General features: G+C 51.3%; 6 protein-coding genes and 2 non-coding genes across 8 annotated transcripts; 4 read left to right on the top strand and 4 right to left on the bottom strand.

The window, feature by feature from the left end:
- Positions 1 to 754: 754 nt before the first annotated feature.
- Positions 755 to 1081, bottom strand: BO82DRAFT_11684 (uncharacterized protein). Its single transcript, XM_025629846.1, has one exon. The coding sequence runs from the start codon at positions 1028 to 1030 to the stop codon at positions 812 to 814; it is 219 nt and encodes a 72-aa protein (XP_025486067.1). The 5' UTR covers positions 1031 to 1081; the 3' UTR covers positions 755 to 811.
- A 5962-nt stretch (positions 1082 to 7043) lies between these two features.
- BO82DRAFT_297688 (SGNH/GDSL hydrolase family protein) lies at positions 7044 to 8284 on the top strand (the record flags this gene model as incomplete). The annotated part of the gene is made up of 4 exons (XM_025631957.1): positions 7044 to 7153; positions 7211 to 7343; positions 7436 to 7575; positions 7642 to 8284. 4 exons carry the CDS (start codon positions 7044 to 7046, stop codon positions 8282 to 8284), a joined length of 1026 nt encoding a protein of 341 aa, XP_025486066.1.
- A 748-nt stretch (positions 8285 to 9032) lies between these two features.
- On the top strand, positions 9033 to 9104 carry BO82DRAFT_t314. The gene has a single exon. It is a non-coding gene; the product is annotated as a tRNA-Glu (tRNA).
- A 97-nt stretch (positions 9105 to 9201) lies between these two features.
- On the top strand, positions 9202 to 9273 carry BO82DRAFT_t315. Its single transcript has one exon. It is a non-coding gene; the product is annotated as a tRNA-Glu (tRNA).
- A 1885-nt stretch (positions 9274 to 11158) lies between these two features.
- On the top strand, positions 11159 to 11834 carry BO82DRAFT_369859 (uncharacterized protein; the record flags this gene model as incomplete). Its single annotated transcript, XM_025637189.1, has 2 exons — positions 11159 to 11527; positions 11712 to 11834. The coding sequence occupies 2 exons, from the start codon at positions 11159 to 11161 to the stop codon at positions 11832 to 11834; spliced, it is 492 nt and encodes a 163-aa protein (XP_025486065.1).
- A 214-nt stretch (positions 11835 to 12048) lies between these two features.
- BO82DRAFT_387740 (DEAD-box ATP-dependent RNA helicase DBP2) lies at positions 12049 to 15202 on the bottom strand (the record flags this gene model as incomplete). The annotated part of the gene is made up of 7 exons (XM_025638332.1): positions 15101 to 15202; positions 14838 to 15034; positions 13813 to 14781; positions 13648 to 13755; positions 13019 to 13147; positions 12758 to 12962; positions 12049 to 12076 (listed from the first exon to the last, which is right to left on the bottom strand). Exons 1-7 carry the CDS (start codon positions 15157 to 15159, stop codon positions 12049 to 12051), a joined length of 1695 nt encoding a protein of 564 aa, XP_025486064.1. The 5' UTR covers positions 15160 to 15202.
- A 778-nt stretch (positions 15203 to 15980) lies between these two features.
- Positions 15981 to 23109, bottom strand: BO82DRAFT_379272 (DNA-directed DNA polymerase alpha catalytic subunit POL1; the record flags this gene model as incomplete). The annotated part of the gene is made up of 14 exons (XM_025637678.1): positions 15981 to 16294; positions 16391 to 16499; positions 16606 to 16671; positions 16730 to 16880; positions 16949 to 17493; positions 17556 to 17638; positions 17740 to 17921; positions 17993 to 18050; positions 18414 to 18427; positions 18539 to 19425; positions 19483 to 20223; positions 20277 to 20834; positions 20885 to 22609; positions 22726 to 23109. The coding sequence occupies 14 exons, from the start codon at positions 23107 to 23109 to the stop codon at positions 15981 to 15983; spliced, it is 5817 nt and encodes a 1938-aa protein (XP_025486063.1).
- Positions 23110 to 23503: 394 nt separating this feature from the next.
- BO82DRAFT_437098 (uncharacterized protein) lies at positions 23504 to 25733 on the bottom strand. Its single transcript, XM_025641167.1, has 7 exons — positions 25472 to 25733; positions 25140 to 25400; positions 24950 to 25080; positions 24842 to 24886; positions 24633 to 24780; positions 23646 to 24574; positions 23504 to 23597 (listed from the first exon to the last, which is right to left on the bottom strand). Exons 1-7 carry the CDS (start codon positions 25606 to 25608, stop codon positions 23554 to 23556), a joined length of 1695 nt encoding a protein of 564 aa, XP_025486062.1. The 5' UTR covers positions 25609 to 25733; the 3' UTR covers positions 23504 to 23553.
- Positions 25734 to 25888: the final 155 nt, after the last annotated feature.

The raw sequence follows: 25888 nt of genomic DNA, 5'->3' as shown, positions 1-25888 counted from the left end.
CGTTTGGTGGGCCCCCGTTTTCTGATAGTAACCACCTCCTGTCGCTTGTCAATTGGACAATTCTCTGTCGTTGCTCTCGCAAAGGCCATTGTTATCTTTCTCTGTTCGTAGACCAACATCCACCGCGCTGAACTCATACATCGCTTGTGGCAGGCATAAATAGGGGGAAAGGGAAGCGGAATTAAGAGGATTACATCCCAATATGATGATATATGCCTTTGCCTCGGGTGCAGTGTAACTGGAACAGTCATCCATGAGTTATCTGCTTGCCCGCGCAAGTCAGGAACGCGTCAGTGGGGAACACGAGGCTACCGGCCCAACCGATGTTAGGAATAGTCTGCCCGTCGGACAAATTAGGCTCCTTACCAGCAGCCTACAATGGCACGGAGCGCACTAGTGGAATATCACGTATTCATCCTGCGCCAAACAAGCAAGATAGAGTCGGGCATGGATCAATCCAAGAGATTCGAGTCGATTGCGAGGATTGCAAGTTCTATGGGGGAGTGGGAAAGGGGAAATGTATGATCCAAGCGACCGGAAGGCAGCCGTGAGAGGGGGCAAGCCAGCAGGAAATTGGAATCGGTGTTCGGTTTTCTTGACGGCGGTTCGTACTTTTGTCTCCTTATCGCCTATTGGGATAATAGGGAGATCCTGTACCGGAGACGACGCACCCACTCCTTGGTATTTCGCTCAGTAGGTTTGCGCTGTGTGCTCGCAAGTCCTCGGGACATGTCGACGCGCGAAAAATGACAATGCTGCTGCTCGTAGTCCAAGCCATCTAATGGCTGTGCAGTTTGACGAATGATCAATGCTATAGCCCATGCGATCGCATCTTCAGTTCACATCTCAGCTTAGTAGAATGCTGTACAGTGCATACCCAGTTTCCTTGATTTGCTCTTGGGACACACAATGTCAGCGGCAGACATCTTACGGCAGGGAGGAGGCTGGGGAGGGGGACTAAGCTGGGAAACCCACAGTGGACTCTGGAGTCTGGAGGGTGTATCCTGGGCTTGGCTGTACCCATCACCATGAACTTTATCGGGATTTCTATTGGACTAGACTTGAAAGATTTTCATGTCGGTGCAGCGAAAAGACAGAGTGTGAGTGTGTGTGATAAGGTAGGGGACCAAATGGTTCAGCCCATCAGCAGATTACCGGGAGTACTCCGGAACAACCATCTCCCCAGCGAACGATTCTTGACGATTAGGCCTATTGTCAAGGTGGTTCAATTGGTTGATATCCAGAAGCAGATCGTTCCTCACTACAGCATCAAAAGCCCAGGACACATTGAGGGTGGGCTGAAAACCGATTATCTGATAGGAAGGAAGGCTAGGCGCAAGCTGAGAAGCAAAAGGGGACGCAGGAAATGCAAGGCTCCAATCTCGGAAAGCCTCTCCTCCTTAAACAAGAGGTGATTGGCATCTGGTCTGGGTCTTCTCATACATACCCCGCGCAAGCGGGACCTGCTAACTAATTGACTGCCGGTGAAAGTGATAATCGCGGTTCATCGGGAAAAGGAGACTACGTTCCAAACTTGAAGGTGTTTGTTGTTGCTTTTGATAATCTGTTCTACGTGCTGCAGTGGCCCTTTCATCCTCGACTCGCCTCTCATGGTCATCAACCAAGGCTTCTATCAATAAGAAACAACCAGACGCGCAGAAAGTTAGAAGAGCAATTGAACAAAGGCGGTCATAAAACAAGAAGAGTAGACCATAAGCCTCTAGGTCACAAGGCAACTAATTATCATGCAATATGATTTTGTTTGAAGTGGATCACAAGTAACAATATATACCCTGTAACTTATCAATTTCCAGTGCTCCGTAAGCAATGTAAACCCTCCTCCATCCGGAACATCAGCCATACGAGCAGTCAATGGATGTTGCATTATATCCAAAAGTGAGCGACAAGCACAGCTCTAATCGATACCATCCCTATCCTAACGACAGAGGGCTATCGAAGCTGCGCGAGACTTAACATCGGACGAAAAGAACCTACCTTGTTCAATGCTCTAGCTTGCTGGGCTCCTGAGTACCGTAGGCGCTTTTTCGAATGTCCATACATTTCTCATGCTGAGGGCGGAATCAAGCCTCCTATCCCCGGATATTACTCCGTATACATGGGGTAACTCGATTACATAGTAATGATACCACATATCTGGTAAGTACTGTACTTACGCGGTAAGTCTTGCTATGTAAGGCCTTAGTAAGTATCTTACTGTTTCGGATGCTGGCCGACTACCTTAAACTCAAGCGATGACTGCCCGTCGATCGGGACCTTTCCTAAGAGTGACTAGCCACCATGATTAGTACTGATACCTGACCCACAGGCGCCCTTGGGGTAACCCGCTGATAGCCAGACCAACAATTGAACAAGCAACCCTTCCTCATCGGGGGTGAAGCTGTGACCATAGACTAGCAGTAGTGTTCCCGCCCCTACAGTGATGAATGGGTTTGTGAGGCTTGGAGCAGAGTAATGTCGTCCAGCTCAACCTTTGGCTGCTTGGACACGATAACTCAGAATGTCGCTTGAAACCATCTTGACTGCCCTACTGTATAGGGCAATGGTCTGAACAATGCAGCCATCATGAGCAACGTGTGAGTGTATCGCTCTTCGTAATAAAATCTCTATAAAGTGTGACTCAAGGCCCACCCTGAAACACATTGCTTTCAGTGGTTGAGGGCGGCTCTCAAATCATCAATCGTTATTGTTCTCCGACGGACATCCATATGCACATGAAAGGGGCAATCTGCCAGTTCTGGCCCATCGATGATGTAGAGTTGCAGTGCAGCATCTTTTTTTCCCCTCGCTCTCTCTCTTTTTACCCACTCCATTGATTGCTTCATTCACCTCTAGCTTGTGATGGCTGTTGCTTGGGTGCTGCATAATTCACTTCCCTTATTCTGCATGGGATGCGCATACTGGTCGGTATGCCAATGATAAGCGAGGCTAGTCTTGTCTCGCTTTCGGTACGTCCCTGACTCGCGGGCTCGATGGCTTAAGCTCCAGAGACTACTGTGCTCCGTGATTAGGCAGCATAACCACGGACAGAGCTTCAAGCTACCTACCTGCCTCATCGCTCTAAGCCTTAAGCGTGATCTGAAGTGCTCCACGTGCGCAGACTTAGAGTCCTGTAGTTGGCTAGTGGCTGACAGCGGTGTCTCACCAGATCAAGCGGCGGCCGCCCTGACACTTCCGAGGCGCGATACTATCTAGAAATGGAAGGTGGATAGCACAGACTGGAGCTAAAGATCCATTCGATGGCATGAGCCCACGTACAGCACGTGACCATGCCTCAGAGCGCACCTGGCAGGGTCAAATTGATATCTTTTCAGCATCAGTTAAACTGGACAAAGAGAGCCAGTGACCTCGTGCTTTCTCTCCTCATCTCGTCTCTGCGTCCCTGTGCGTAGGTCCTCATATGAAGATCTGCTATCAGATGCACTGTTAATTAGTGGGTGTGGAGAACCATACACCTGGACTGAAAGCTGAACATACTATTCCGTACCTGTATGCAAATCAAAGATGAAGGTACTGTACACTCTCGTCAATAACTTATCATGCATCTCGGTCCAGGAGCGGTAGGTTGGGTTGGGGTATTGCTCGCCTGCCATCAGCTTCCCGTGCTTGCTCAGAACATGATGGAAGACAGGACAGCTACCACTTGCCGAGGACTTCTCTACCTTGGTGGACGGTCGATGACCCAGGCGATACAATACCGACTGCATAACCAAGGGGGACACTCTAGGATGGAAATGGATATCTTCCAGGTTTCCACACGGCTCTGCGGCTCTGTCTCCGAGCCTAGATGTGGAGCGAAGAATGGAGCCATGGATAGGGTTGTTTTGGCGCAACTCGCTATGTTGACAAGTCTTGACGCCGGAGGGACGTTCGGAAAACGATTCGGGAACCGCCGCCCCATCTCTTGAATTCAGATGTCCCACCCAGAACAGTGGCAGGAAAGGCAGCGCAGACGTCCGATGAGAACATTATCGACTTCCTCTATGGTGAGTCCTTTGGACATCGATGCAGTCGGTAGCTACGCTATGAGCAGCTTAAGACAGCATAGCTTCAAGATCGCTGTACAGAGACATACCCAAACTCGGTTCCACACCCACCGCTCTCATGCTGTCTCACTGACGGGTGAGGCACGGGGGGGGAAACCGGCATGAGCTTGAGTTGGAGATCAAGTTAGCAGCATGTCGCGCGATCAGCAGCGCAATCAGACGATCCCACTTTGTTCCAACCTGCCGTGAGCATCTGGTTCTGGGCTTATGGTAGAAACCAAAGTACAGTACGTACAGTACGTCCGTAATGGTATATTTACTGACTGGTTCCGGGTCCGGGCCGGTTCTCGGACTGCCAAGCAGATTGTTGTATTTGACCAGACCAACAGCAACAACAATTTTGAGTGGGCCACTGCTCGGTCTTTCAACAAGTCATGGATGATGGACTTGATGGGAGGCTTTGCATCAGAGTCAATAAGAATATTTTTATTCTGCGCGGAAAAAAAAAATCAGAAAAAAGGGTAAAAAGTCTCATCCAGAATAAAAGCACCAATAGGATAAATCAAGACACTTTCCCCAAGGTAACATCACTTGAGCAAGCAGCAGCAGCAGCAGCAGCAAACAACAACAAACCATGAACAGACACAGACCACTGTTCCCGAGTCGATTGTCGAGATTTCGCTTGAGCCATTCAGTGACATGGTGAATGTCTCAAGGTCGATATACCTACTGTCTTCGGCCGGAGATCCCGCCAAGATTTAGCTATTGGCTATTGAATCTGAACGACTCGTGAGGGTTTATTCTCCTTCTGTATGGGGAGTCGCTATCCCCTTTACCAAATTGGGTCCAATGCAGGCCCATCGTCAGCATGCTGTAATTCCTCGACGCTTTCTATCATCAGCACAGAGTATAATCTATTTATGCTGCCGTTTACATTAATTTTTGCCTCTCTACCTGCGTGCTTTGCCACTATGGCGAAAAGTTACATGTTCCATGCATATTCTACGCCTGCTCTAAAACCAGGTCAGGCTGAGAAGCGTGTCGGTCGGTCGGTGGGTTGGCGAGGCATGGGCATGGGCATGGGCATGGGCATTATTGGGGGCTAGCTGACCAGCGTCGGTTCATGCCATTCATTATTTCTTATTACGTTAGTTCATAGGAGGACCAGTCCTGTAGTGTCTAGGCTTTCCCTAGGCTTGAGCTTTGAAATTGGAGCCCTCTGTTTCCCATATTATTATTAACATTCTTTTGTCGATTTGACACTATCGGCGGATATCCCGACTTCCGCATATTGAACTATTTAGGACCGCCTAACAGTACTCCGTACCCGAGCCATAAACACAAGTAAGTTAACACATCCTCTTTTTTTTTTCTTTTCCCTCTCCGGTTCCCCTGACGTTTGTGACTTCGCCGTACCTCTAACCTGGTCTGGATAAGCGGGTATTTGCCTAAAGCTGCATTTGCTTCCAGGCCGCTGATTCGCAGTAAATGGGGAAAATGATCCCACTAGTGGTAAGCCTAGCGATATTTGACCGAGACCAAGGAGACTAAGGAGACCCAGTTTCCGGTACATAGTGATACTTACTGATACTGTACTGTATATGAGATACAAAGTACAGTACCCGCAATAGCTTTGAGGTCCCGCTTACATGAACATACCTAACAAGTAACAACTGTACTCCGTACTCCGTAGTTACCCAACTTGAGAGGCACACCGAGGTTCATTTTCAATCTTCATCCCATCCCCCATTCCTCCCACCCATGTCGCGGAGGACCTTGGCTTGCAGAAACCTGCATCGCTCGGCTACTCGATATACTCTTCAGTCTTGCCATGGATGGTAAATGGTGTGGGGAGTTCCTTCCTATATGATATATGCTGCCTGGAGCATCCCTGATGCTCGAATGACCACGCCCATGAACAACAGGAGCAGCATCAGCACCACCACCATCAAGACAACAACAACAACAACAACAATAATCATCACTCAACCCAATTGAGTTGATATGGACGTCCTACTCAGTTCACTCAGCAGATGAGGTGGGATTGACTTGACCCACATCTGGGAAAATCCGGAGGATTTGTCATGGTGGATTAATTACGCGATTATCTTACGGTAAGATAATGCCTCCCACCCTGGATTCTCGCCCATCGCTGCGATAACATGACCCTCCTTCCATTCGATCACGTTTTCCCTCTCATAATGGAAATTGTTCAGCCGGAGTCAACTGTCATGGTGCGTTGGTTGGAAACAGAAACATCTGTCTTGCTTCAACAACTGACCATACTTTCAAGCCAGTGAAACCACCAGATAGGTCTCAGAAATGATACTCCACATTCTCTCCCGGGACCTTCTAAGACAAGCACAGCAAAACAGTAGTAGAGCGAACCGGACTAAAATTCTCGCAAGCTCAAATCATGACTGATAGGCACCACCGGTTAGCATCTGGGGACAAGGCCCTCCTCCTTTTCCTCCATCAACGACGCAGCTGGCGTATGCTGGATGTCGCCATTTTTGCCGACCTCGGTTAGCAATTATCAGCTCGTCAAAAAAAAAAAGTGACTCTCTCCTGGGACTTTGCTGCATCCGAGGTCGCCACTGCTGACTTACGGAGCAACGCCAGTTTGCCGGGGGAAAGGCCTCCGTAGGCAAGCGAAGTCGCAGGTTCGTCTGACGGGCTGACCCTAACAGGCCTGCGAACGTTTACCTGATGGCACGATGTTCCTCCTTTAGGCGGGGGGAAATCAAGTCAAGCTTTGTGTATGAGATGCAGGTCGGCTTAGCCAGAGTCTACTGAACGCACTACCTCGGAATTGACAAGTGGAAAATTATTGTCCGTCTAGCTGCAGCTGCATGGCTGCGGTTTCTCCGCAATCAGGATCTATATGCGGGGTCGAGTGCTGGTTATTATCCAAAGCGCGAGTCGCCTCGCATCTGCAGTGTGTATAAGAAACCGTAGAGACGGCGTTGGACAGGCCCTGTTGGCCTTCCTACATACAGCCTTCAACCTTGTGCAAGGACTTCCATTCGAGCCATAATTATGCTCGCTCTCTGGCAGTGCCTGGCCCTCGCGGTCATCCCTACAGTATCAGCATTCCCCTCCGGTTCGTCTCAGAAGAAGGCGTTCGACTGGGACTCGACGAAATACCTGTTGGTGTTTCCCTGGGCAGATGCGTCTACTAACTCTGGCTGATACTTGAGCATCAGAATAGCGTTTGGTGATTCCTACACGTACGTGCAGGGAACTCACGGACACCAAAACTATAGCTTCATCGGGGATTTGCAGAACTTCGCATACGATGCTCAGACCCTGCTAACGGATAAGATCGTTCAGAACCAGGTTTGAAACCATGTTTCTCTGGCGATTCTCTCGCGGCTATGGCCTGGAAGTTTCACCTCAGTCACTGACCGAACGTGCTGAATGAAATGTAGACAGCAACGGCAGAAGGAGGGCCCAACTGGGTTGAATACCTCACCGGCTGCGGAGTGGAAGATGGAATCATCTCACCCTTGAACTGCGAGAGACAACTCTGGGACTTCGCATTCGCGGGGTCTGATATCTCCGTTGCATAGTACGTACACCTTGTAGACGGAAATATAGACTATCGGGGAGCTGACACCTCCATCACCCCTAACAGCACCCCCCTCCACCACAACTACACGGTCTCTCTCGTCAACCAGGTCACCCAATTCACGACCTACGGCCAGCCAGTCCTCTCGCGGCACATCTCCGCGCCGCAGTCCCTGGTCGCCATCTGGATCGGGATCAACGACATCGGCGACAGCTCCAAATACGCCGTCGACTTCCCGGCCTTCTACGACACCCTCATCACCACCCTCTTCACCTCCGTCCAGGAGATCTACGCCCAGGGCTACCGCTCCTACCTGTTCGTCAATCTCCCGCCCCTCGACCGCACCCCGGGCAACCAGGCCCTGAGCCGGCCCTATCCGAACGCCACGCAGGTCGCCTGGTACAACGACGCGCTGGCCCGGCACGCCGCCGCCTTCCACCGCAACCACGCGGACACGGCCGTGCACCTGTTCGACGCGCACCGGACGCTCAGCGAGATCATGGACCACCCCGCGGTGTACGGCATCGTCAACACTACCAACTTCTGCCCCGGGTACGACCAGCCCGATATCGCGTGGAACTACCGGGCGTACGGGTGTCCGACACCGCTGGATGAGTACTTCTGGTTCAACTCGGGGCATCTGACGAGCCATGTGCATCGGATCCTTGCGGATGTGTTGGAGGGGGAGCTGAGGGAGTGGTCGAAGTGAAGGTGGTCTGTCGTTGATTGGGGAGTGGTGGTCGAACTCATAGATGATCTAGTGGAAACACTTCGGCTTGAAACTATGCTTTTCGTGCTTTATTAAAGACTGACGCGGGTAGGACTCCGTAGCATGGTCCATCATATCAATCTCGGACCTATATGTAGTTAAGTTGTGTATATACATACCACTGGCGCCTGCTTATTAGTCCTCGGATGTGTCAGCCACTCAAGAAGTCGAGCATGCTACCACTTGGGTATGCCTTCCTCCTGTATGTTGGATATACAAACCTGCTTACCGAATTTCGTAAGGTGGTCGATGGTACATCCTCCTCGCCGGTGCGGATCCATATAACTATATAAATATACGGAAGCCCGGCACCCAGACACCATATGAATAAGAGACAAACGATCAACAAACCACAAGCCCCCCAAGCAGATACACAACCAGCAACCACCGCCTACAAAGCCCACCACCCCATCAACCATGTTAATACCACAGAAAACCCACAGCACCAAGACAAGACAAGCCCACCCTAAACCCACCAACAAACCACCAGTCCAGCACCAGCACCACGCACCACAAAGCCCGACGTCACCGCCAGATAAACAATTGTCCCGAACACCGCAAGATAAGCACCAACCTTAGATTCCCTCCTGACCTCACAATGACCACTACCATCGCGGCTATGCCTCTAATGTCTCGGACACAATGCAATGAGTCATAGAAGTATACTAGAGACCTTCCATCGACAACATCCGATATGGTGTAGTGGCTAACATCGCCGTCTCTCACACGGCAGCCGGGGGTTCGATTCCCCCTATCGGAGCTCAATTTCTTTTGCTCGATTGGCTGATCTTTTGCCTCCCTGCCGCGGGTTTTCCTGGCTCATAATGGTTTTTCTTTCAGATTCTTTTCATACAGCATCCGATATGGTGTAGTGGCTAACATCGCCGTCTCTCACACGGCAGCCGGGGGTTCGATTCCCCCTATCGGAGTTATGCACTGGTCTCAGAGATCATCTTTCATTTTTTTATTGATGCAGAACTCCGCATGGATCCATCTATATGATCCCTATTTCTGCTTGTGCTCCGCACAAAGCCTGTGTGTTCCCTGGTAGCATAGATCATCACTGACCCCTGTTAGCCACTATTTAGGCATTCCTGAGCGAATCCGGCCACGTGACCCGATGCGAATCATCCAGCAAGTTCACATGTTCAAAAGTCATTTCACAACTCACAGATGACCACCAAGAAATCAAGGAATCGTTCCATATCATTCATCCCTGACCTCCACCAAGATCGCCACGTATATGGTAAGGGGTGGTCGATTCGCATCCGATGCCGGAATCTTGATTCTAATTCCAAAAGACTATTCCAATCTTCCGAATCACAGAACTAATGAAGATTTGCTTTATGGACAGCGGCTGCTCCCCAACTAGGAACCTTGAAGGATGTATGACTGACTACCTTATCTTAGAGTACTCACCAAACTCTTGTAGCACAATATGCGTCGCTGGACGCCAGTGCCTCTGGGATGTATCCACACCGAAGGGAGAAACGTGCGCTTGGGAGCCGTGGTGCGAGGAAGCACTCGGAATTGCATGTCGCTGCGAAAAGCCAGCCAGCCGAACGCTGAAGTGCGCTAACGCGATCCTACACAGTATCTGTCACTTGGGTTCAGGTTGAATCCTGGGAAACTGAAAGGGTCTTTTCACTTTGGGCACGGAGGCGCTGAAGCGTCGAAGCGGGGAGCGCCAGACGTGTTAACCACCAATCGGGATGTTGTAAGTGCTGCGCTAAAGGCGCTAGTCTAGTGCTTAGCTAGTAAGCTGTCTAGTGCTTCAGCGCCGAAGCAGCCAATGCGATTGCCTCGCCGTTTAGTCTAGGCAGATCAGTCTCGTGCTTGAGCCTCGATATCACCTGTTCCTAGCCCCCCCCCCCCTTCATCGAAAGAACCTATGTCCCTTCCATGCCCTCAGCGGACGAACTTGCAAAGTCTCAGAAGAGATGATCTCGGGTTGCGTCTGGAAACGCTTGCTGCACCCTGCATGGATTCCAACCCATGCACTGCTACCGCTCGAGAAGGTAGTAGGTCCGGACTCCGGAAATTCCGTGGGTAGGTAGGTAGAATTAGATTGAAGTGGAGCACCGAGCCTTTGATATACCAGTACTGACTCCACCTACCTACCTGAGTACTCACCTAGCTGGAGGACCCCGAACCTGTTCAGCTTGCGGTGTGTAGGCATGCAATATTCATCTCCGGAGCTAGTACTGCCAAAATAGCTAGCTCTCTCAGCAGATCTAGAGAACCTGCATCTCACTGCATCCTTCGATACCCCGACGGCCATCGCTCGAAATCGTACATCGAACCAGTGACAAGACTGCTCGAAGCCCACGTGTGATCGAATGAAACCTTTACTAACGAGGGGGAGCAAGCATACCAAGCCAATGAGCACAGCAGAATATTCCCAGAGAGAACAAACACTATCGGCTTCTTCTGCTCAGCCGGAAGACCCTGGGACTTTTCCCTCAGCTTGAGGCGTATGGATGCATACCCGCTTCCTGGGCGAGTATAGCCTTAAACCGTTCACTTAGCAAGGAGGAGCAATTGCATCCCAATCTCCGAAACCCCTACTATCGACAAAAATGCATCGCATCTCGAACCAGTGACAAGACGCTCAAAGCCCACGTGTGATAGTCGCCTGTACCTCTTCTACACGGCGAGAAAAGGCATAAATAGAGCCCCTTCGACTGCCTCCTCTCTCACCCATCCCTCACTTCACACCAGTCCAGCAAGCAAACAAGCAACAATTCCAAACCCAGGGGAATTTCCCCCCCCCCCAAATAGAAACCAGTCGAGCTTTGCAAGCAAAGTCAAACCATGCACGGCACGCAGCTCCTCAGCGGCCTCGCCGCCGCGCTCGCCCTCCTCCCACTCGCCGCCAACGCGGCGTGCAACGTGCACTTCTACTCCGAGTCCAACTGCCAGGGCACCTCGACCGCCTCGTGCGTCCCCGACTTCGCCGCGAACGAAGAATGTACCTGGAACACGTGGGTCGGGTCGATTTACTACGAAAGCTGCGGGGACGACGAGCTGCCGAGCTTTGTCGGCTGCAATGGCGACCCGGGCGCCTGCCACAATGCCTGGAGTCTGGGCGTGCCGGATACGGCCAGTGGATGCGTGGAGATTGGGACCTACGACGGGAAGGTGACCACCTACGACGTCAACGACCCGACCTGCGTGGACTGTGTGGGTGGCTAGAGGGGGGCTCGGATCGATCGATGCGCGATCTATGGACAACAGTATATGGTGCGTGCGTTTTATGCCGGCTGTCGATGGAAGTCCGGAGGACTGATTTCTGATCTGCCCTGCCTTCTTGTCTTCATTCTTTTCAGTTTGCATTGGCTAATGCTGAGTCTCAGATCATTCCCAGATAGGAAGCGGTGCGAGGGTTACGGACGGAGACCAAGGCGGCAGATCGATGGGTGGCGATGCACGGGATCGGGAGGGATGCAGTGACAGGTTCAGGTTGGCGGATGATGTGCAGGGTGGATGAAAAATTGAAAGAATGCGTAGGATTTGGTGGGTTAAGACTAGTGTACTCCGTACAAGACACTTCGAAAGTCGGCTTCGCCGCCAATACATCCAAGTCGGTTTCATTCCAGCCACTAGCCTGTTATAGGACAAACTTAGATCGATCCTCTAACCTAAGGATAGTGTACAAACGAGGAGAAATTGCTCAAGCTCGAGAACAGGGAAGTCTAAGAGGTCTACGGTATTAGAGAGACGATCAAGGGGCTTCAGTCACGTGTATCAGGTGTTACAGGCTGTCTTATACCTAGTACAGTACGGAGACACATAATACTTATAGTAAGTATCATGCATGCACATGCTTGGTGTTTGTTTGCAGCTGCTGCAGCTTTCGCCGCTATCTATAACGTCTCGTATTCCCTTGCAGGCACTAATGCCGGTGACCCAGTCATGCCGCCGGCTGGCGCAGAAGCTGCATTGGCTGCCGCTGGATCTTATCACGATCCCAATGGAGATGAAACCTATAAAATGTGGATTTATCCTGACACAAATAGTGCCGTTTCGGTATTAATTTCAGATAGGTACAATTTTCCCAACTATCAGTATGCAAAGGAAAAAGCTACACACTATCTAAGAACCAGCTGTTGCATGTCAAGCCGGAAATACAGAACTTTTGTGATAGAACACATAAAACAGAGATTAACGCATACCCACAATCCGGGGTGTGACCGATGACCCCTGATCCCAAGGAACCAAGGCGTCTCCTATATGGTTAAAACACGCAACGTAAAGAGTCTATCGTGATATCGACGAACGCCGCCCGTACCGAATTACGAAAGGAAAAAAAGCCGGATAATCATGCGCAGGCAAGGACGAGAGGGAAAGCAGGTCTACCAGTGTGAAAAGATACAAGCTCAGTGACTGAACTGGGCGTCGGGAACGGTTTACCAACGACGGTTGCCGCCGATGGGAGCGGCGTTGGACGCGGTGTAGTTGTTACCACCACCACGGCCACGGCCACGGCCACCCCAGCGACCGTGGCCACCGTGGTGACCGCCGCCGCCGCTGTAGCGAACCATCTCAGCAAGACGGGGATCGATCTGCTGCTTAGCCTCAGTAAGGATGGTGACCAAGTCACGAGCCTGCTTAGAGTCTGCAAGGAATGAGTCAGCGCAAGTACATTCAAAGAGAGACGGACGGTAAACTTACTTTCAGTGGTAAAGAAAGTGACAGCGGTTCCCTTGTTTCCGGCACGACCAGTACGACCAATGCGGTGAACGTAGTCCTCGGAGTTGTTGGGGTAGTCATAGTTCAGCACATGGGTAATGTCGCGAACATCTTTGAGAAAACATGTAACGTTAGCAAACAGAGCATTAGTCAAGCGAGCAACGTGGCCGAGGAGGTGCCCATTCTCAGTCGTGTGAGACTTGATGCATCACTCTCTCTTCTTGGGACATTCATCGAAGATCCGTTGTGGACGAGTCCAAGGGGTGGCAAAATCGCGGTCCTAGAGCAACCTTGGAATGCAGCGTTCAATAGGTCGGTAGAGAAAGAACCCCAACTCTCTACCAACCGAGATCACAAGTTGTAGACGGGTGAATCAGAACAGAGATACTAGTAACATCTGCTACACTGCACTGTGAGTCCAAGGTTCTCCTGGCTTGAGAACCATTTCAAGAGACCCGACATAGCCTGGACGAGTCATTTAAACACCAACTTAGGGTGGAAGAGAGCCGAGCACCGTGCCATTGTCACACAACCTCAATCGGGTGGTGCCTTGTAGGCGACAAAGGAAGGGTGGGGGAGGGGGAGGGGGGGAGTTTGCAATATCATCATACCAATACCACGGGAAGCCACGTCGGTAGCCACCATGATTGGGCTCTTGCCCGTCTTGAATTCGTTCAAAACCCAATCTCTTTCTTGCTGTTGCTTGTCACCGTGGATGGCTGAAATACACATGTTAGCTGATGTTTTGGTAGGGAAAGATGCCAAGGTAAACTTACAAAGGGCGGGCCATCCGTCCTGGCGGAGGAAGCGGGTGATCTCGTCAGCGATACGCTTGGTACCAGTGAAGATCAAACACTTGTTGCCGCGGTTCTCCATGATCTTCTCGAGGTGCTTGATCATGCGGTCACGCTTCTCGAACTCAGAGACAACCTCGACGATCTGAGTGATGCGGTGGTTGGCAGAGAGATCCATGGAACCGATGTTGACCTGGATGTAGTCGTTGAGGAAGTCAGACGCAAGCTGACGGACCTCCTTGGGCCAAGTGGCGGACCACATGCAAGTCTGACGGTCGGGGCGGATCTGGGAGATAATCTTGCGGATCTGGGGCTCGAAACCCATGTCCAGCATGCGATCCGCCTCGTCCAGAACGAGATAAGTGACACGACGAAGGTTGGTGCGGCCAGCCTCGAGCATGTCAATCAGACGACCGGGAGTGGCAATGCAGACCTCGACACCGCGGCTAAGGTCGCGAATCTGAGGGCCCTTGGGCACACCACCGTAGACACAGGTGTTGCGAATACGGGAGGACTTGCCGAACTTGGAGATTTCGGCCTGAATCTGAACCGCCAACTCACGGGTGGGAGCAAGGATGAGGACAATGGGTCCATCGCCAGGGGCGAGCAGAGGCTGGGCGTTGATGTGGACGATAGCGGGCAGACAGTAAGTCAAGGTCTTTCCGGAACCAGTCTCAGCAATACCGACGACATCACGACCAGAGAGGGCCATAGGCCAACCCTGAGACTGAATGGCGGTGGGGCGGTCGAAGCCCTGGGCCTTGACCTCGCTTAGGACGTACTGAGGGAAACCAGCCTCGTCGAAGGTCTCGACGGGGCGAGGGACGTTCTTGCCCTGGACAGCCATCTCCTTGCTCTTGCGGAACTCGTCGACTTCGCGCTGGGAGCGAGCAGCAACATCGGGGTGCTCCTTGTAGAAGGACTTCTCGAACTTGGGAAGAGAATCCATGTCTAGTAAATTCATGTTAGTGACTGCAATGGAATGGAAGTGCAACCCGCAAACTTACCCCATTCTTGCTTCTTCAAGCCGGCGCCGAGGTTGGACATTCTGTCACCACCAGCAGCGCCTCCACGGCCACCACCGTAACCACCACCGCCATAGCCACCGCCGCCATAGCCGCCACCACCACCACCACCTCCGTAGCCGCCACCACCACCACTGTAGCCGCCGCCGTTACCGTAGCCACCACCACCGCCGCGGGAGCTGCTGAGATGTTAACCATTGCTGACCTAAAAGGGAATAACACAAAGAATCCTAATCATGACATACCGGTAAGAATCACGCTGATAGCCGCCGCCACCGCCGCCGCTGCCGTTGTAGGAAGACATGTTGAGGTTTTTGTTGTGTGAAGTTGGGGATTTTTTTAAGATTGGAAGGCAAAAAGCCGAACAAGAAAACGGTGGGAATGAGAGAAACGACTGAAGATAAGATCAGACGAAGCGACACACCCTCTAGGAGACGAGAGGATATGACAAAAGAAGGTGATAAGGAGTAAGAGACAGATGGGAGGAAAAGAGAGATGTAAAAAAGATGTGTTATAGGATGGGAGGAAAGAAGAGTGAGGATGAGAGGAGGGAAGGAGGAGGAAGAAAAAGAAGAAAAGGAAGGCGACGGGGGGGGGGAGAAAAGGCGGGATCTTTGAATGGAAGAAAAAAAAGAGTAAGACTGGAGGCAAAACACCGCCTGATCGGGGATAGCGTAGAGGCAAACACCGCCTTTTTCTTTTTCTGGTACTCTGACTAATTGGTCCATTGAGGCTGGGTACTTTTAGTGACTTTTAAGTCCATTCATTTTCAATGGGTGAAACAGCCTCTTTGTTTGTATCTCCTTGTACACTTTTATCTGTACGCAATGAACATCCTCATAAATAGTATCTCGGAACTTGATCACCCGACCCGATTTCTGTGCGTAGTAGTTCAATTCTCATCTATGTACTTGATCATACACAATATTGAATCTCTCCATTTCCAAAGCAATATTCACAATAGTCCGTCATATCGAAACAGAAAGAGTGAATAGTCCCACCAGCTAACAAGATTCGCCACCACCCAGACCCATGTCCCAGAATCTGATCTCCAACTCCGTCGCCCGCACGAAAATCTTAATCAATTCCTCCATCCGACTGGGCGAGACCTCGCGCATATGCTTTTCAAGCAATTCTAGAATTCGTCATGTTAGCGGGTCCCCATCGCCCCCATCTTTCGCCGCCTGCAGGGAAGGGCAATCCCCAAGGTCGTGCTTGCTTACCGGACCCCAGACGCACTGCCTCGGTGTAGTCGTCGGCGACGTAGTTCTCAACCCACTTCCAGTACCGGTTACCCTCCCGCACCGAATCTTGGTCCGTGTAGAGTCGTCGTGCGATAGCTCCGTAGCCGATCAAGCAAGGCGCAAGGGCCATCTGTAGGGCGAGCCAATCTCCCGACTGGCCAATGTCGAGAATGTACCGACTATACGCAGTGCACGCTGCTCGTACATAACAACAGTGTCCCCGTCAGCGATTCTGTGCCAAGCCACGTATGATAATGGTCGTCGGCGACGGAATGAGAATGGGTCACGCACCAATGGTTTCCGGAGTCTTTTCCATTTCCTCTTTGGTCAGTCCGAAGGAGGCACAATAATCTAGGTGTAACGCTGTTTCGCGTTGGATATGTAGGACAATTTGCGCAGACTGTTCGCGTGAAATGGTCAGTATCTTGGCTTGTCGACCACCGGGTGACACCTCCTCCACCCTCCACCCAAGTAGGACCGGAGCGCGCTTGTGCTTAAAAACATACCGCGGCAATCGACTCCATGCTCCCCGCCTTGTATGCAGCCAAAGCGTTGCTCCGTGCAAATTGAATCTGGTTCAATTCGTCAGCAATGGATCTCGTCAAGTGAGCAAAACTCGACATGTCATACCAAGTAAAGATAATCCTGGACGAGGTATGACTTGAATCTCTCCAACGGGAGTGTACCATCGCCCAACTGCCGGACGAACTCATGCTCTGTGAACTTCTTCCAAGCTTCCTGAACGTCAGGGCGATCCAGCGCATACTCTATAAACCGACCGCTAGATGACTCGTCATCACCACATGCTCAACTCCATCTCTCAGAAGGGTTAATGGCCAAGTGACTCACGGTGCAAACGGCAGGCTATACAACGAATGGAAGTGGTTGATCGGCCCACTTCCCTTGCCGATATCAAAGCTGGTCTTGATACCGGCCTCAACGAACCGAACAGCGCTCTGGACGGCGCGCTTCATACCCTTACCGAGGGCGAGATTGGCCGCAATGGCCGAGGCCAGCGAACAGCCCGTGCCATGCGTGTTCTTGGAGATGAGGAAGTCCGTCTCGAATAAGGTGACTTCCTCGCCATCATACAGTACATCAACGACGATGCACTCATCCTCCTGATTTTGCGCGGTCTTATGATCTTTCGTGAGGGGCAGATGGCCACCCTTGAGCAAGACTCCCTTTGAGCCCAAGGAACAGACCTGCTTGGCCAGCTGTACCATTCCAGGGAGGTCAGTAGGCTCGGAAACATCAACTCCGGAGTCCTTGAGAAGTAGCAGAGCTTCTGGGATGTTCGGAGTGAGGATGGTGGTCAGAGGTAGCAATTTCGACCGCAGGACTTGTACGGCGGCTCCCGGGAGCAGTTGCGATCCACTTGTTGACACCATGACCTGTAGTCCCAGTATCAGACCGGTGAACATATGTTGCATACTGGGGAAATGGACATAGCTACCGGATCCAGCACCAACGCAGGAATCTGATACGTGACCAGAGCCTCGGCAATAACGTTGATTGTCTCCGCGGAGGAGAGCATTCCTTTCGCCAGTCAGCGTATGCACGCACATGATACCACCAGCAAGGTTTCTGATGAAGTCAAGCCAGAAAAGCCAATGGCGAGGAGGTGAGGAACCACGAACCCAGTTTGACTACATCCGCACCGACATCTTCAAGGCCAGCATTAATCTGTTTCTTGACAAATTCAGGCGGAATGACGAAGATGTCTTGCACTCCCAGAGTGTTTTGCGCTGTGAGACCGGTGGTTGCGGTCAGTGCATAGACACCGTGAGCAGCCAGAACTCTCTGGTCCGCTTCTAGACCCCTGATGTCAAAGGAATTGATTGCATTAGTTGACCAGGCCTTTGGATAAGAACCGTGCACAATTTGACGTACGCGCCACCCGAGCTGTCCGACCCCGCAATGACCAGAACTTTCTTAACCGACATGATAACTGTCGAATAGCCCAGATTGGGATCAAGTTTCCCTGAATGATTGAGAAAACTGGTGGAGATGCAGATGTTTACACACCGAGCGAGTCAACCCGGCAATGGATGGCGGGAGTCACTGATCGGGGACCGGAGTGCGGGGCCCGGCTTTTGGTGATAAGATAAAAAAAAAAAAAAGGAAAGAAAAACAGTTTCGACCTCTTGACTATGTCTTTATTACGGAGTATTATTTATTATATGATATCCTACAACAAAAAATCCATAGATGCAAAATTGAATCCATGCCTATTCACCTCACCATGCCGTCGTTCCAAATCTGGTAATACCCGCTATCCACATAATAAAACAGAAAAGTTGTCGATATGTACAAACGTAAATAGATCTATTAGAAACCAATCATGGCAGCATGAAGCGGAACAGACTATCCATCTCGACCCATTGTCGTCCGCATTTCTTTAGATATGCGTCCACGACCCCCTTGACGGTTCCAAACCGGGTACGGTTGAACTCAACCAAAGCTGCCACACTGTCCTTCTTCTCCGCATTCCCATCCTTCTCAGCCGCGGTTCGAGCCTTGTCGACATCCCAAAGTCCGGCAAAGTAGAGCAGCTGGTTGTACATCTGCTTTTCCGTGTACTCGTAGGTCATGCGACCAAGACAACCTTCAGCGTGGCCTTTGGGACCCAGGCAGCGGTGCCCGTACACACTGATCTGACGCGTCCGGTTACCGCAGGCCGTATCGTCGCAGACAAGCCAGCCCTCGTAGTATTTGGAAGTCTGGGCCCGGATCTGGGTTTCCAGCTGCGCAACAATGGTCAAAACCGAGAAAGGTTTCTGACAGCCTTGGTTGGGGCAAATAACGCCATTCGCTGTGCACATATGAACGGACCCTAGCAACCCTTCGAACACCGATTTCTCCTTGCATGACCGACAGGTGAGGGTGAGTCGAGCTGCACTTTCGAAACGGACCGAATCGGGAATTTGCGATTCCAGCGGGAAGATGTCAGCGTTCTGCTGGTTGCTTCCACTAGAAGTGTTGATCTGATATTTGCGCACATCCAGGCCCAAACACTCCGCCAACCGAACAGCATCAGTACCGGGGATAGGAGCACATAGACGCTCAATAGGCGGGAAGATCTGCTTGAGCAAATAGAACTCGATGTCGGGCTTGAGTTCCGAGTCGGGCTTCATCACGTCCTGCAGTGTATACGAACGTTTGGCCGGCGGGAGGGATGCAGTTTCCGAATCCCCACTGGTCACGATGTAGGAGATAACGTCATTGGGACGAACTGTCTTTCCCCGAGCTAGCTCGCGCAGGGCGACCTGTACTGGAGGCATTGTCTCCTTGTTGGGGTATTCCTCGGGTCGCTTGGAGAGTTTCTAGGAGAAATATTAGCATTCTTTGGTCTTTACTGTTCCCAAACCAATAATCCATACCGTATAAATCACGTATTTCTGCACAGGGACAGTGAACTCTCGCATCTTGCCTGCAAGTTCGCGCAGGTAGTCGTGGATACGGTTAAGAACAAGCTCTTGGTCCTCGCCAGAGAGAACCTCATTCAACAGTTTCTGAGAAACTTCCTTTGACAGCGAGCAGTACTCACGTCTCTTCATATCGAGACCCTTGACTTCCAGTTTGTCAACGTACTTGCCATCGACTTCTGTGATGTTGACGGCAGCGTACTTCTTCTTGGCATGCAAGAGGAGACGCCGGAAGATGTTATCGATATCGATCTCCAATAGCCGGTATCGCTCATTCACGGACTTCTTGAATTCCTCACCGACCTTGATCGCATCACTGATAGTGTCCATGTTCGTGTTGATCATGACGGAGTCAGTATCACCATAGATAACACGGAGTTGTTTCGACTCCGCCAGCTCCTTGGTACTTCTGAGAATCTCACGCCCCTTGAATGTAGTAAGCATGGCCAAGGGACGAGCATAAAAGCGACTCTGCGTGTAACCCAAGCACCCGTACATAGAGTTGGCCGTCAGCTTAAAGGCCAATTGTTTCGTGTCCCAGAGAGCTAGCTGCTCAGGCGTCGCGCGCTTGTCTTTCATCAACTTCTTCACCTCACGCCGACGACCGACCAAGGTTGCGATCAGACGTGGCAGAATACCCTGCTCTTGCTCTGACGACGGGACCTCGGGTACTTTCTCCTCTTTGTCATTCTCGGCCTTGGTATAGTTGTCAGTAGCTGTTCAGTGTTTGGTCGAGTTCATACACTCACAGTTGCCGTCCGTTCCACGGTTGTGAAGCAGATATTATACTCCTGAATGATACTCGGGTACAGACTGTTGAAGTCCATAACTAGGACAAAGCGATCGTAAAGGCCTTTCTCGGGTTCAAAAACCAGACCACCCTTATATTTGTCCTTCTTCTTCTTGTCCGCCGAGTCGTCCTCGTCACCTTCCTGGAGTTTCTCTTCCGCTTTCAACAGCTTGGAAGAGTATTTATCAGGACATATGTATTTGTTCCGGTGGAATTCGTGGAGGAGAATGTACTCGTTCCGCTCGGCGCGCGTACCGCTGAGCGTCCTTGCCCAGGAGTTACCAGCAATATTGGTGAGCACTTTGGTTAGAGGCAACATCTGCAGCTTTAAGACAAGAGCGGCGATGAAATAGGTGTCTGCATCACAATGGTTCACAAAATTCATGAGACCATCTTTCGTGGTTGCCCAAGATTTCAAGGCTGCTTCGGTGTCTAGCTCTTGTCTCGTATTGCCCTGTCCCAAGTAGAGTTCGCACATTTCTGTCAGGCTCCAAGATTGACATTTCATCATCAGAGACTTTCAATGTCAGCACATATCCTTTCGTGACCGATGTCACTGAAACTTACCTTGCCCATGTCGTTAGCCACATCACACATCAATCGTCCTGCGATGAGATGCCTTTCAGCGAAGAAACCTCCACCCCTGTTGAAGTTCTTAGGCCAGTCTCCACGCTTCAGTCGTCCGAGGCGGTGCCATCCTGGCGTCTTCTTTTCCTTGAGCCGGTTGAGAAGAACGCTGAGATCAACCTCCTGGAGCTGGTGCCCCATAAGAACATCAGGATCCATCTTTTCGAACAGTGCCAGGAATTTACTGAGCAGAAATTGCTCGCTCCTTTCCAGCATGAAAGTACCTCGTTGTTTCCGGGTTTCGGTTTCGAAGTGCATGGGATAAGAGGTGCCTACCGGCCGCATAACTGTGAAAGTCTTGCAAGGCAGCTTCTCCGGGGGAGTAGTGTCCGTGAGAGAGACATTCTCGTAGACTCTGGCACTGGCCACCAGAATTTCTTGCTTGTTCTCCTTGACGTTGAGTTGCGTGCGGAACGAAAGACTCATTAATGTGAGGGGCGGTGCGTCCAGATTCTCGGTATCGGGCACCGGAGAGATGAGCGCAGGCTTCGATACCTGGCATTCAAACTTACACCAGGAGGCATTGTTGACAGCTGAGAAGTCCGCTTCTTCAATGTTAAGCCAACATGGACCCATGATGTTTTTCCAGAGCACAAATTGTTCGAACAATGCCGTGTTAGTACCGAAGACGTGGGAGAATGTCTCCCCCTTGACGTCCATGGGCAATGCAGGCTTATCATATGGGTAGAGAAGCTTCAAATAGTCCGTTTCTTTCGGAATGCCGGGCACCTCAAACGCATACTTGCGCGTGCACGGCTTGATCTTGTGCATTCCCACTCTCAACCTCGACATCATATCGTCTACTTCGCGATAGACATCTTCCATATCCACCTCTTCATCGGTCTCGCGCCCATGCTTGTGACGGTTCTCTCTGGGAAGAAAGTATAGTTTCCGAAGGATATTGTCGACTTTGACGAAAGCACTGGCATAGGAGCCCGTCTGTTTATTCTTCACCTTTCCAAACAAGCACAGACTCCCGTTGACCTCAGTGAAATCCAACCAGAACATACGTAAGCTTCCATCCTCCTCAACAACGTCTTGTGGACGTAATTTTCCGAAGGTTCGCATCTCAGAGTGGGCGGGGCTGCTGAGGACGTTCAGCTTGCTTCGGACGTCGTTCCAAGATGCATCAACGTCAAGTAGAGCCTTAGCAGGAGAAGAGCTGGCGATCGAAGGATAAGACTCCTTCTTAAGCTTAGGCACTGGTCGGCTTCCAGCCATGTTGATACTTGCTGCCTTGGCTTCGTTCTGTCCGGTAGCTTGCGTGACCTCCATCAGGTCGGTGTCATCCTCGTCCGACTCTTCTACCTTGACCGACACAGCCGTCTTCCTCTCGATGGCCTTGCTGATAGGCGATGAGGGCATCGGGTCACTCATGGGAAAGTCCTCATCATCCATGTTGGGAAGCGGACCATCATCAAAGTCGTCGTCCATGTTCATGTCCGACTGATCCTTTACCGGGGAGACCGGATCACTGTTCTCATCCTTCTTGATATGCGCATCCTTTCGCGTTCTGTCCGAGAGTGGTGGGGACAGGATCCGGACTTTGCGTCGAGTCTCGGACTTGACGATATTTCGGGTCGGTAGGCGTTGCGGAACGACGTTGGTATCGACCTCTCCAAGGAGGTCAGCCATGAAGGCGTCATCCTCTGCGGTAGCCACTGGCTAAAGTGGAAAAAAAGCCGCAGCAAGTTAGAACAAAGCCCAATTTCTAGACCCTCCTCCATCAAGACCCAAGCCTTCACGCAACCCTTAACCCGAGGGACAACCAAGAAACTCACCTTGGGCTTCGGGGCGGACGGCGCAGCCCCGCTGTTGAAGTATTTCGAGATCCCGTTGTTGATTTTCTCCTTCCTCTGCTTCTCTTCTTCACGTTTCCGCTTGGCAGCCTTGCTCCGGGCAGGCAGTTCATCGTCCTCGCTCTCACTATCGTAGTCGGCGCCGCGCTCGTTCCACACTTCGCGACCGTCGTCCGCGTATCCTTCGCCGTTGTCGTCGACCACGAAATCGTCCTGGTCGAGCCGATTGCGGATGATCTTCTTGTACCCTTCGTCATCGACCTCTTCGTAGACATCGCCCTGTTCCTCCACCTCATACGTGGAAAGGCGTTTCTTGCCCGCGGCGCGGAGAGCGCGCAACTCTGCTAACTTGGCACGGGCAGACATGGCGACCCGAATGTCCTTGGTTCTTCTTATGAAGAGCTAGAGTCCATGAAAAGCCGTTCACTTGGTCAAATCAATTTCGAACAAGCCTTAGAATAAGAATGGGTCAGAAAGTGGGTTCTGAGGAAGGGAGGAGGGGGGGGCTGAGAGTTGCCAGCTGCTGTTGCTCCGACAGGAAAGGCGGGAATCGCGCGGAGGCGGAGGCAGAGGCAGATTCCACGCGTGTCGAAAACGCGGTTGCGACGCGCAACCCACCAATCCCGTTAAAGTGGTTTTACACTGCCTATTATAGTGGGCGAACACCAACGCATCTCTAACTACGTAAAGTGACATCTCAATAATTCGGATTTTTCATACCAATGACCGACACAGTTTTACCCAACGAAAAAATTACATTGTCACTGTCAAGGATTCAATTGATTTGCTGCAGGACTAGCATTGACAACGTCATACATATAGCCCATCCTCTGAACTCATGTCGCTATCGTCCACTGCTGTCTGTTAGCGTTATCCGACACCAGTGGAGCCCTGATATTTACCTTGTACAATCCCATAGTCAAAGGACCCGTCCAGATTCGCCTTCAGAGTTTCACTGATCAGGAGTTGCGCCTCCTCAGTGAGAGTGCTATCTACTGCATTCAGGATTGACAGGTTGAAGCCTTTATTACCAGGCCCTAGCTGCGAGATAAAGTCAAGGATCCCATCGGCAGTGAACTTGCTGAAGGCGGGGATTACAAGGCTCTCCAGCTTCGATAGATGTGTGAAGGCCTGAAAAACGGTATCGTCGAAAAAGTCGCCGCTTATCCAAAGCTTTTCCAGACGGGGAAGGAACGCGGTCAAGGCCATGACATGATCTTGGGAAAAGCCGTCGGAGATGTCTTTGAGGTCCAGCTCACGTAAATTACTCAGCTGGCTCAGTGCTTGTACTAGGATCTCGTTGTCACGGTTGGAAAAGGAGGATTCACCGCTAAGATTGAGAGTTCGCAGAGTCTGCTGGCAGGCAAGGGCTTCATGAAAGGCCTGACTGCCTGCCATATTATACCGAGACAACGAAAGACTAGTCAGTTTGACCCCTTCGCTGATCAATGTCCGTGATAACAGGAAGGGATCATCGACAAATCGTCTCACTTCCAGTTGCCGCAATGATTCACAGCTGCCAATCCACTCGGCGACTTGCGAGACAATCATATAAAATCTCTCATCCCGCGCGGATGGAACCGAGTCCGTTAAAGTTAAGACCCTCAACGAGGGAAGGGCTGTCAGAGAGGGCAGTTGGGCGATGCCATCGATTGTGAGGCTCGTCAACTTCAATTCTGATAGCGATTGCCGGTGTGAGCCCAGAGCCACAATGGAGCGAGGTCCAAGCTGGCTCAGGCTGATCAGTTCGAAAGTTTCCAATGTGTTTGGCCCTAGTTGGTCGAGGAACTGTTCGGATTCAGCTTCCGCGGTTGTAGGCGGACGGTCTCTCCTGTGCACTCGTCAGTACTGCATTCAAAAGAAATTCAGTGGCGTATTTGGGCCGATACCAAGAATAGATGGTGAGCTGCTTAAATTTCGGACAGTGATGACGGAGCTGGGTCCCAGCATGTTCGCTCAGAGCCTCGCCAGACCATACCGTCAGTGATTGCAGCAAGGGCAGCCCTCCGACCCATTCGGATAGTGTTTCGGGGGGGACTAGAAAGGTGATTAGCAAGACCCATAACATGCACTGGCCAAGCTTAGAAGTTGGGCTTACCATTGAGCGACATCCCTCGTATAGAATTTGCCTTCTTCACAATAGCTGGTCGGCGTTAGCTCTTCATCTCACATGTCATCATATAAAGTCAAGAAGGGGTAGACAGACCGGAACCAATCTTAAGCTTGACCGAGTCGGCACTGGGATCGGGGCCCTTGAACGACGACCGTAGCCGTTTGTTGCCTTTCGCCTGGTAGTCGGAAGAAGCAATCTCTAAGAGTCCCGGTGTGAAAAAGTCGCTACAATCGGCCCGTCAGTGTTTCAATTACTTATAGCTGATATCTGGAGCATGTATTACTCTCGTATCCGCCCGCTGAAGTTCGGATCTTTCAGCAGATCTCCCAGATCATCCAGATCTAGATAACGAAGGTAGCTGTAGTAAGGCAGGTAGGTCAGATCCAAAGCCGATAAAGCAATGGATCGCCATAAGAGTGCCCACTTCCGCACAGTAGAATCAACCTCGCGCCTCACTGATGCATTAAATGTAAAGCGTCTGCGCGGGTTGAGAAACTGTTCATCCTCCGTCCCTCCGCCCCGTACCGGTGACGCATGGCACACTCTGCAGGGAGTATCAGTAAATACCCACCTCATGGGAACGAAGGAGGGCAAAACAAAGGACGAGAAACATACTTGTACAGCACAGCTAGCGAGTGAGCGGTAAAGTATCTCGACGAAATGGCGCATTGAAATAAGCTGTTGTGGTCTCGCTCATCTCCCAGGATATCCAAGATCATACAGAGGACGTCATCGGCCAAGACGAATCCCATCCTCGCAGCGCAGAGCTCCCGGTTGCCTGCAAATTCCCACAAAGTAACCAAGATAGCTCAATAGGCGTATTATGCTTCGACAAGAGGTGCTTGGCCTTGAGTCCTCGCGCGGGAAGGGTTCTTTGAAGGTTGTCTCGTGAAGGAGAGATACTGTAGGACCGCCAGTCCTCTCAGTACATACGCGCTTATGTAATCTCGCGTCGTGTTTGCGGTCGACGTGCGGCGGGTTTGCATCACTCATGGAGAACTTATCCGAGACCAAACAAAGACAATTTGTGAT

This window comes from Aspergillus uvarum, assembly GCF_003184745.1.
Source record: "Aspergillus uvarum CBS 121591 unplaced genomic scaffold BO82scaffold_102, whole genome shotgun sequence".
Taxonomy (NCBI): domain Eukaryota; kingdom Fungi; phylum Ascomycota; class Eurotiomycetes; order Eurotiales; family Aspergillaceae; genus Aspergillus; species Aspergillus uvarum.
This window is presented reverse-complemented; position numbering and strand designations above follow the sequence as displayed.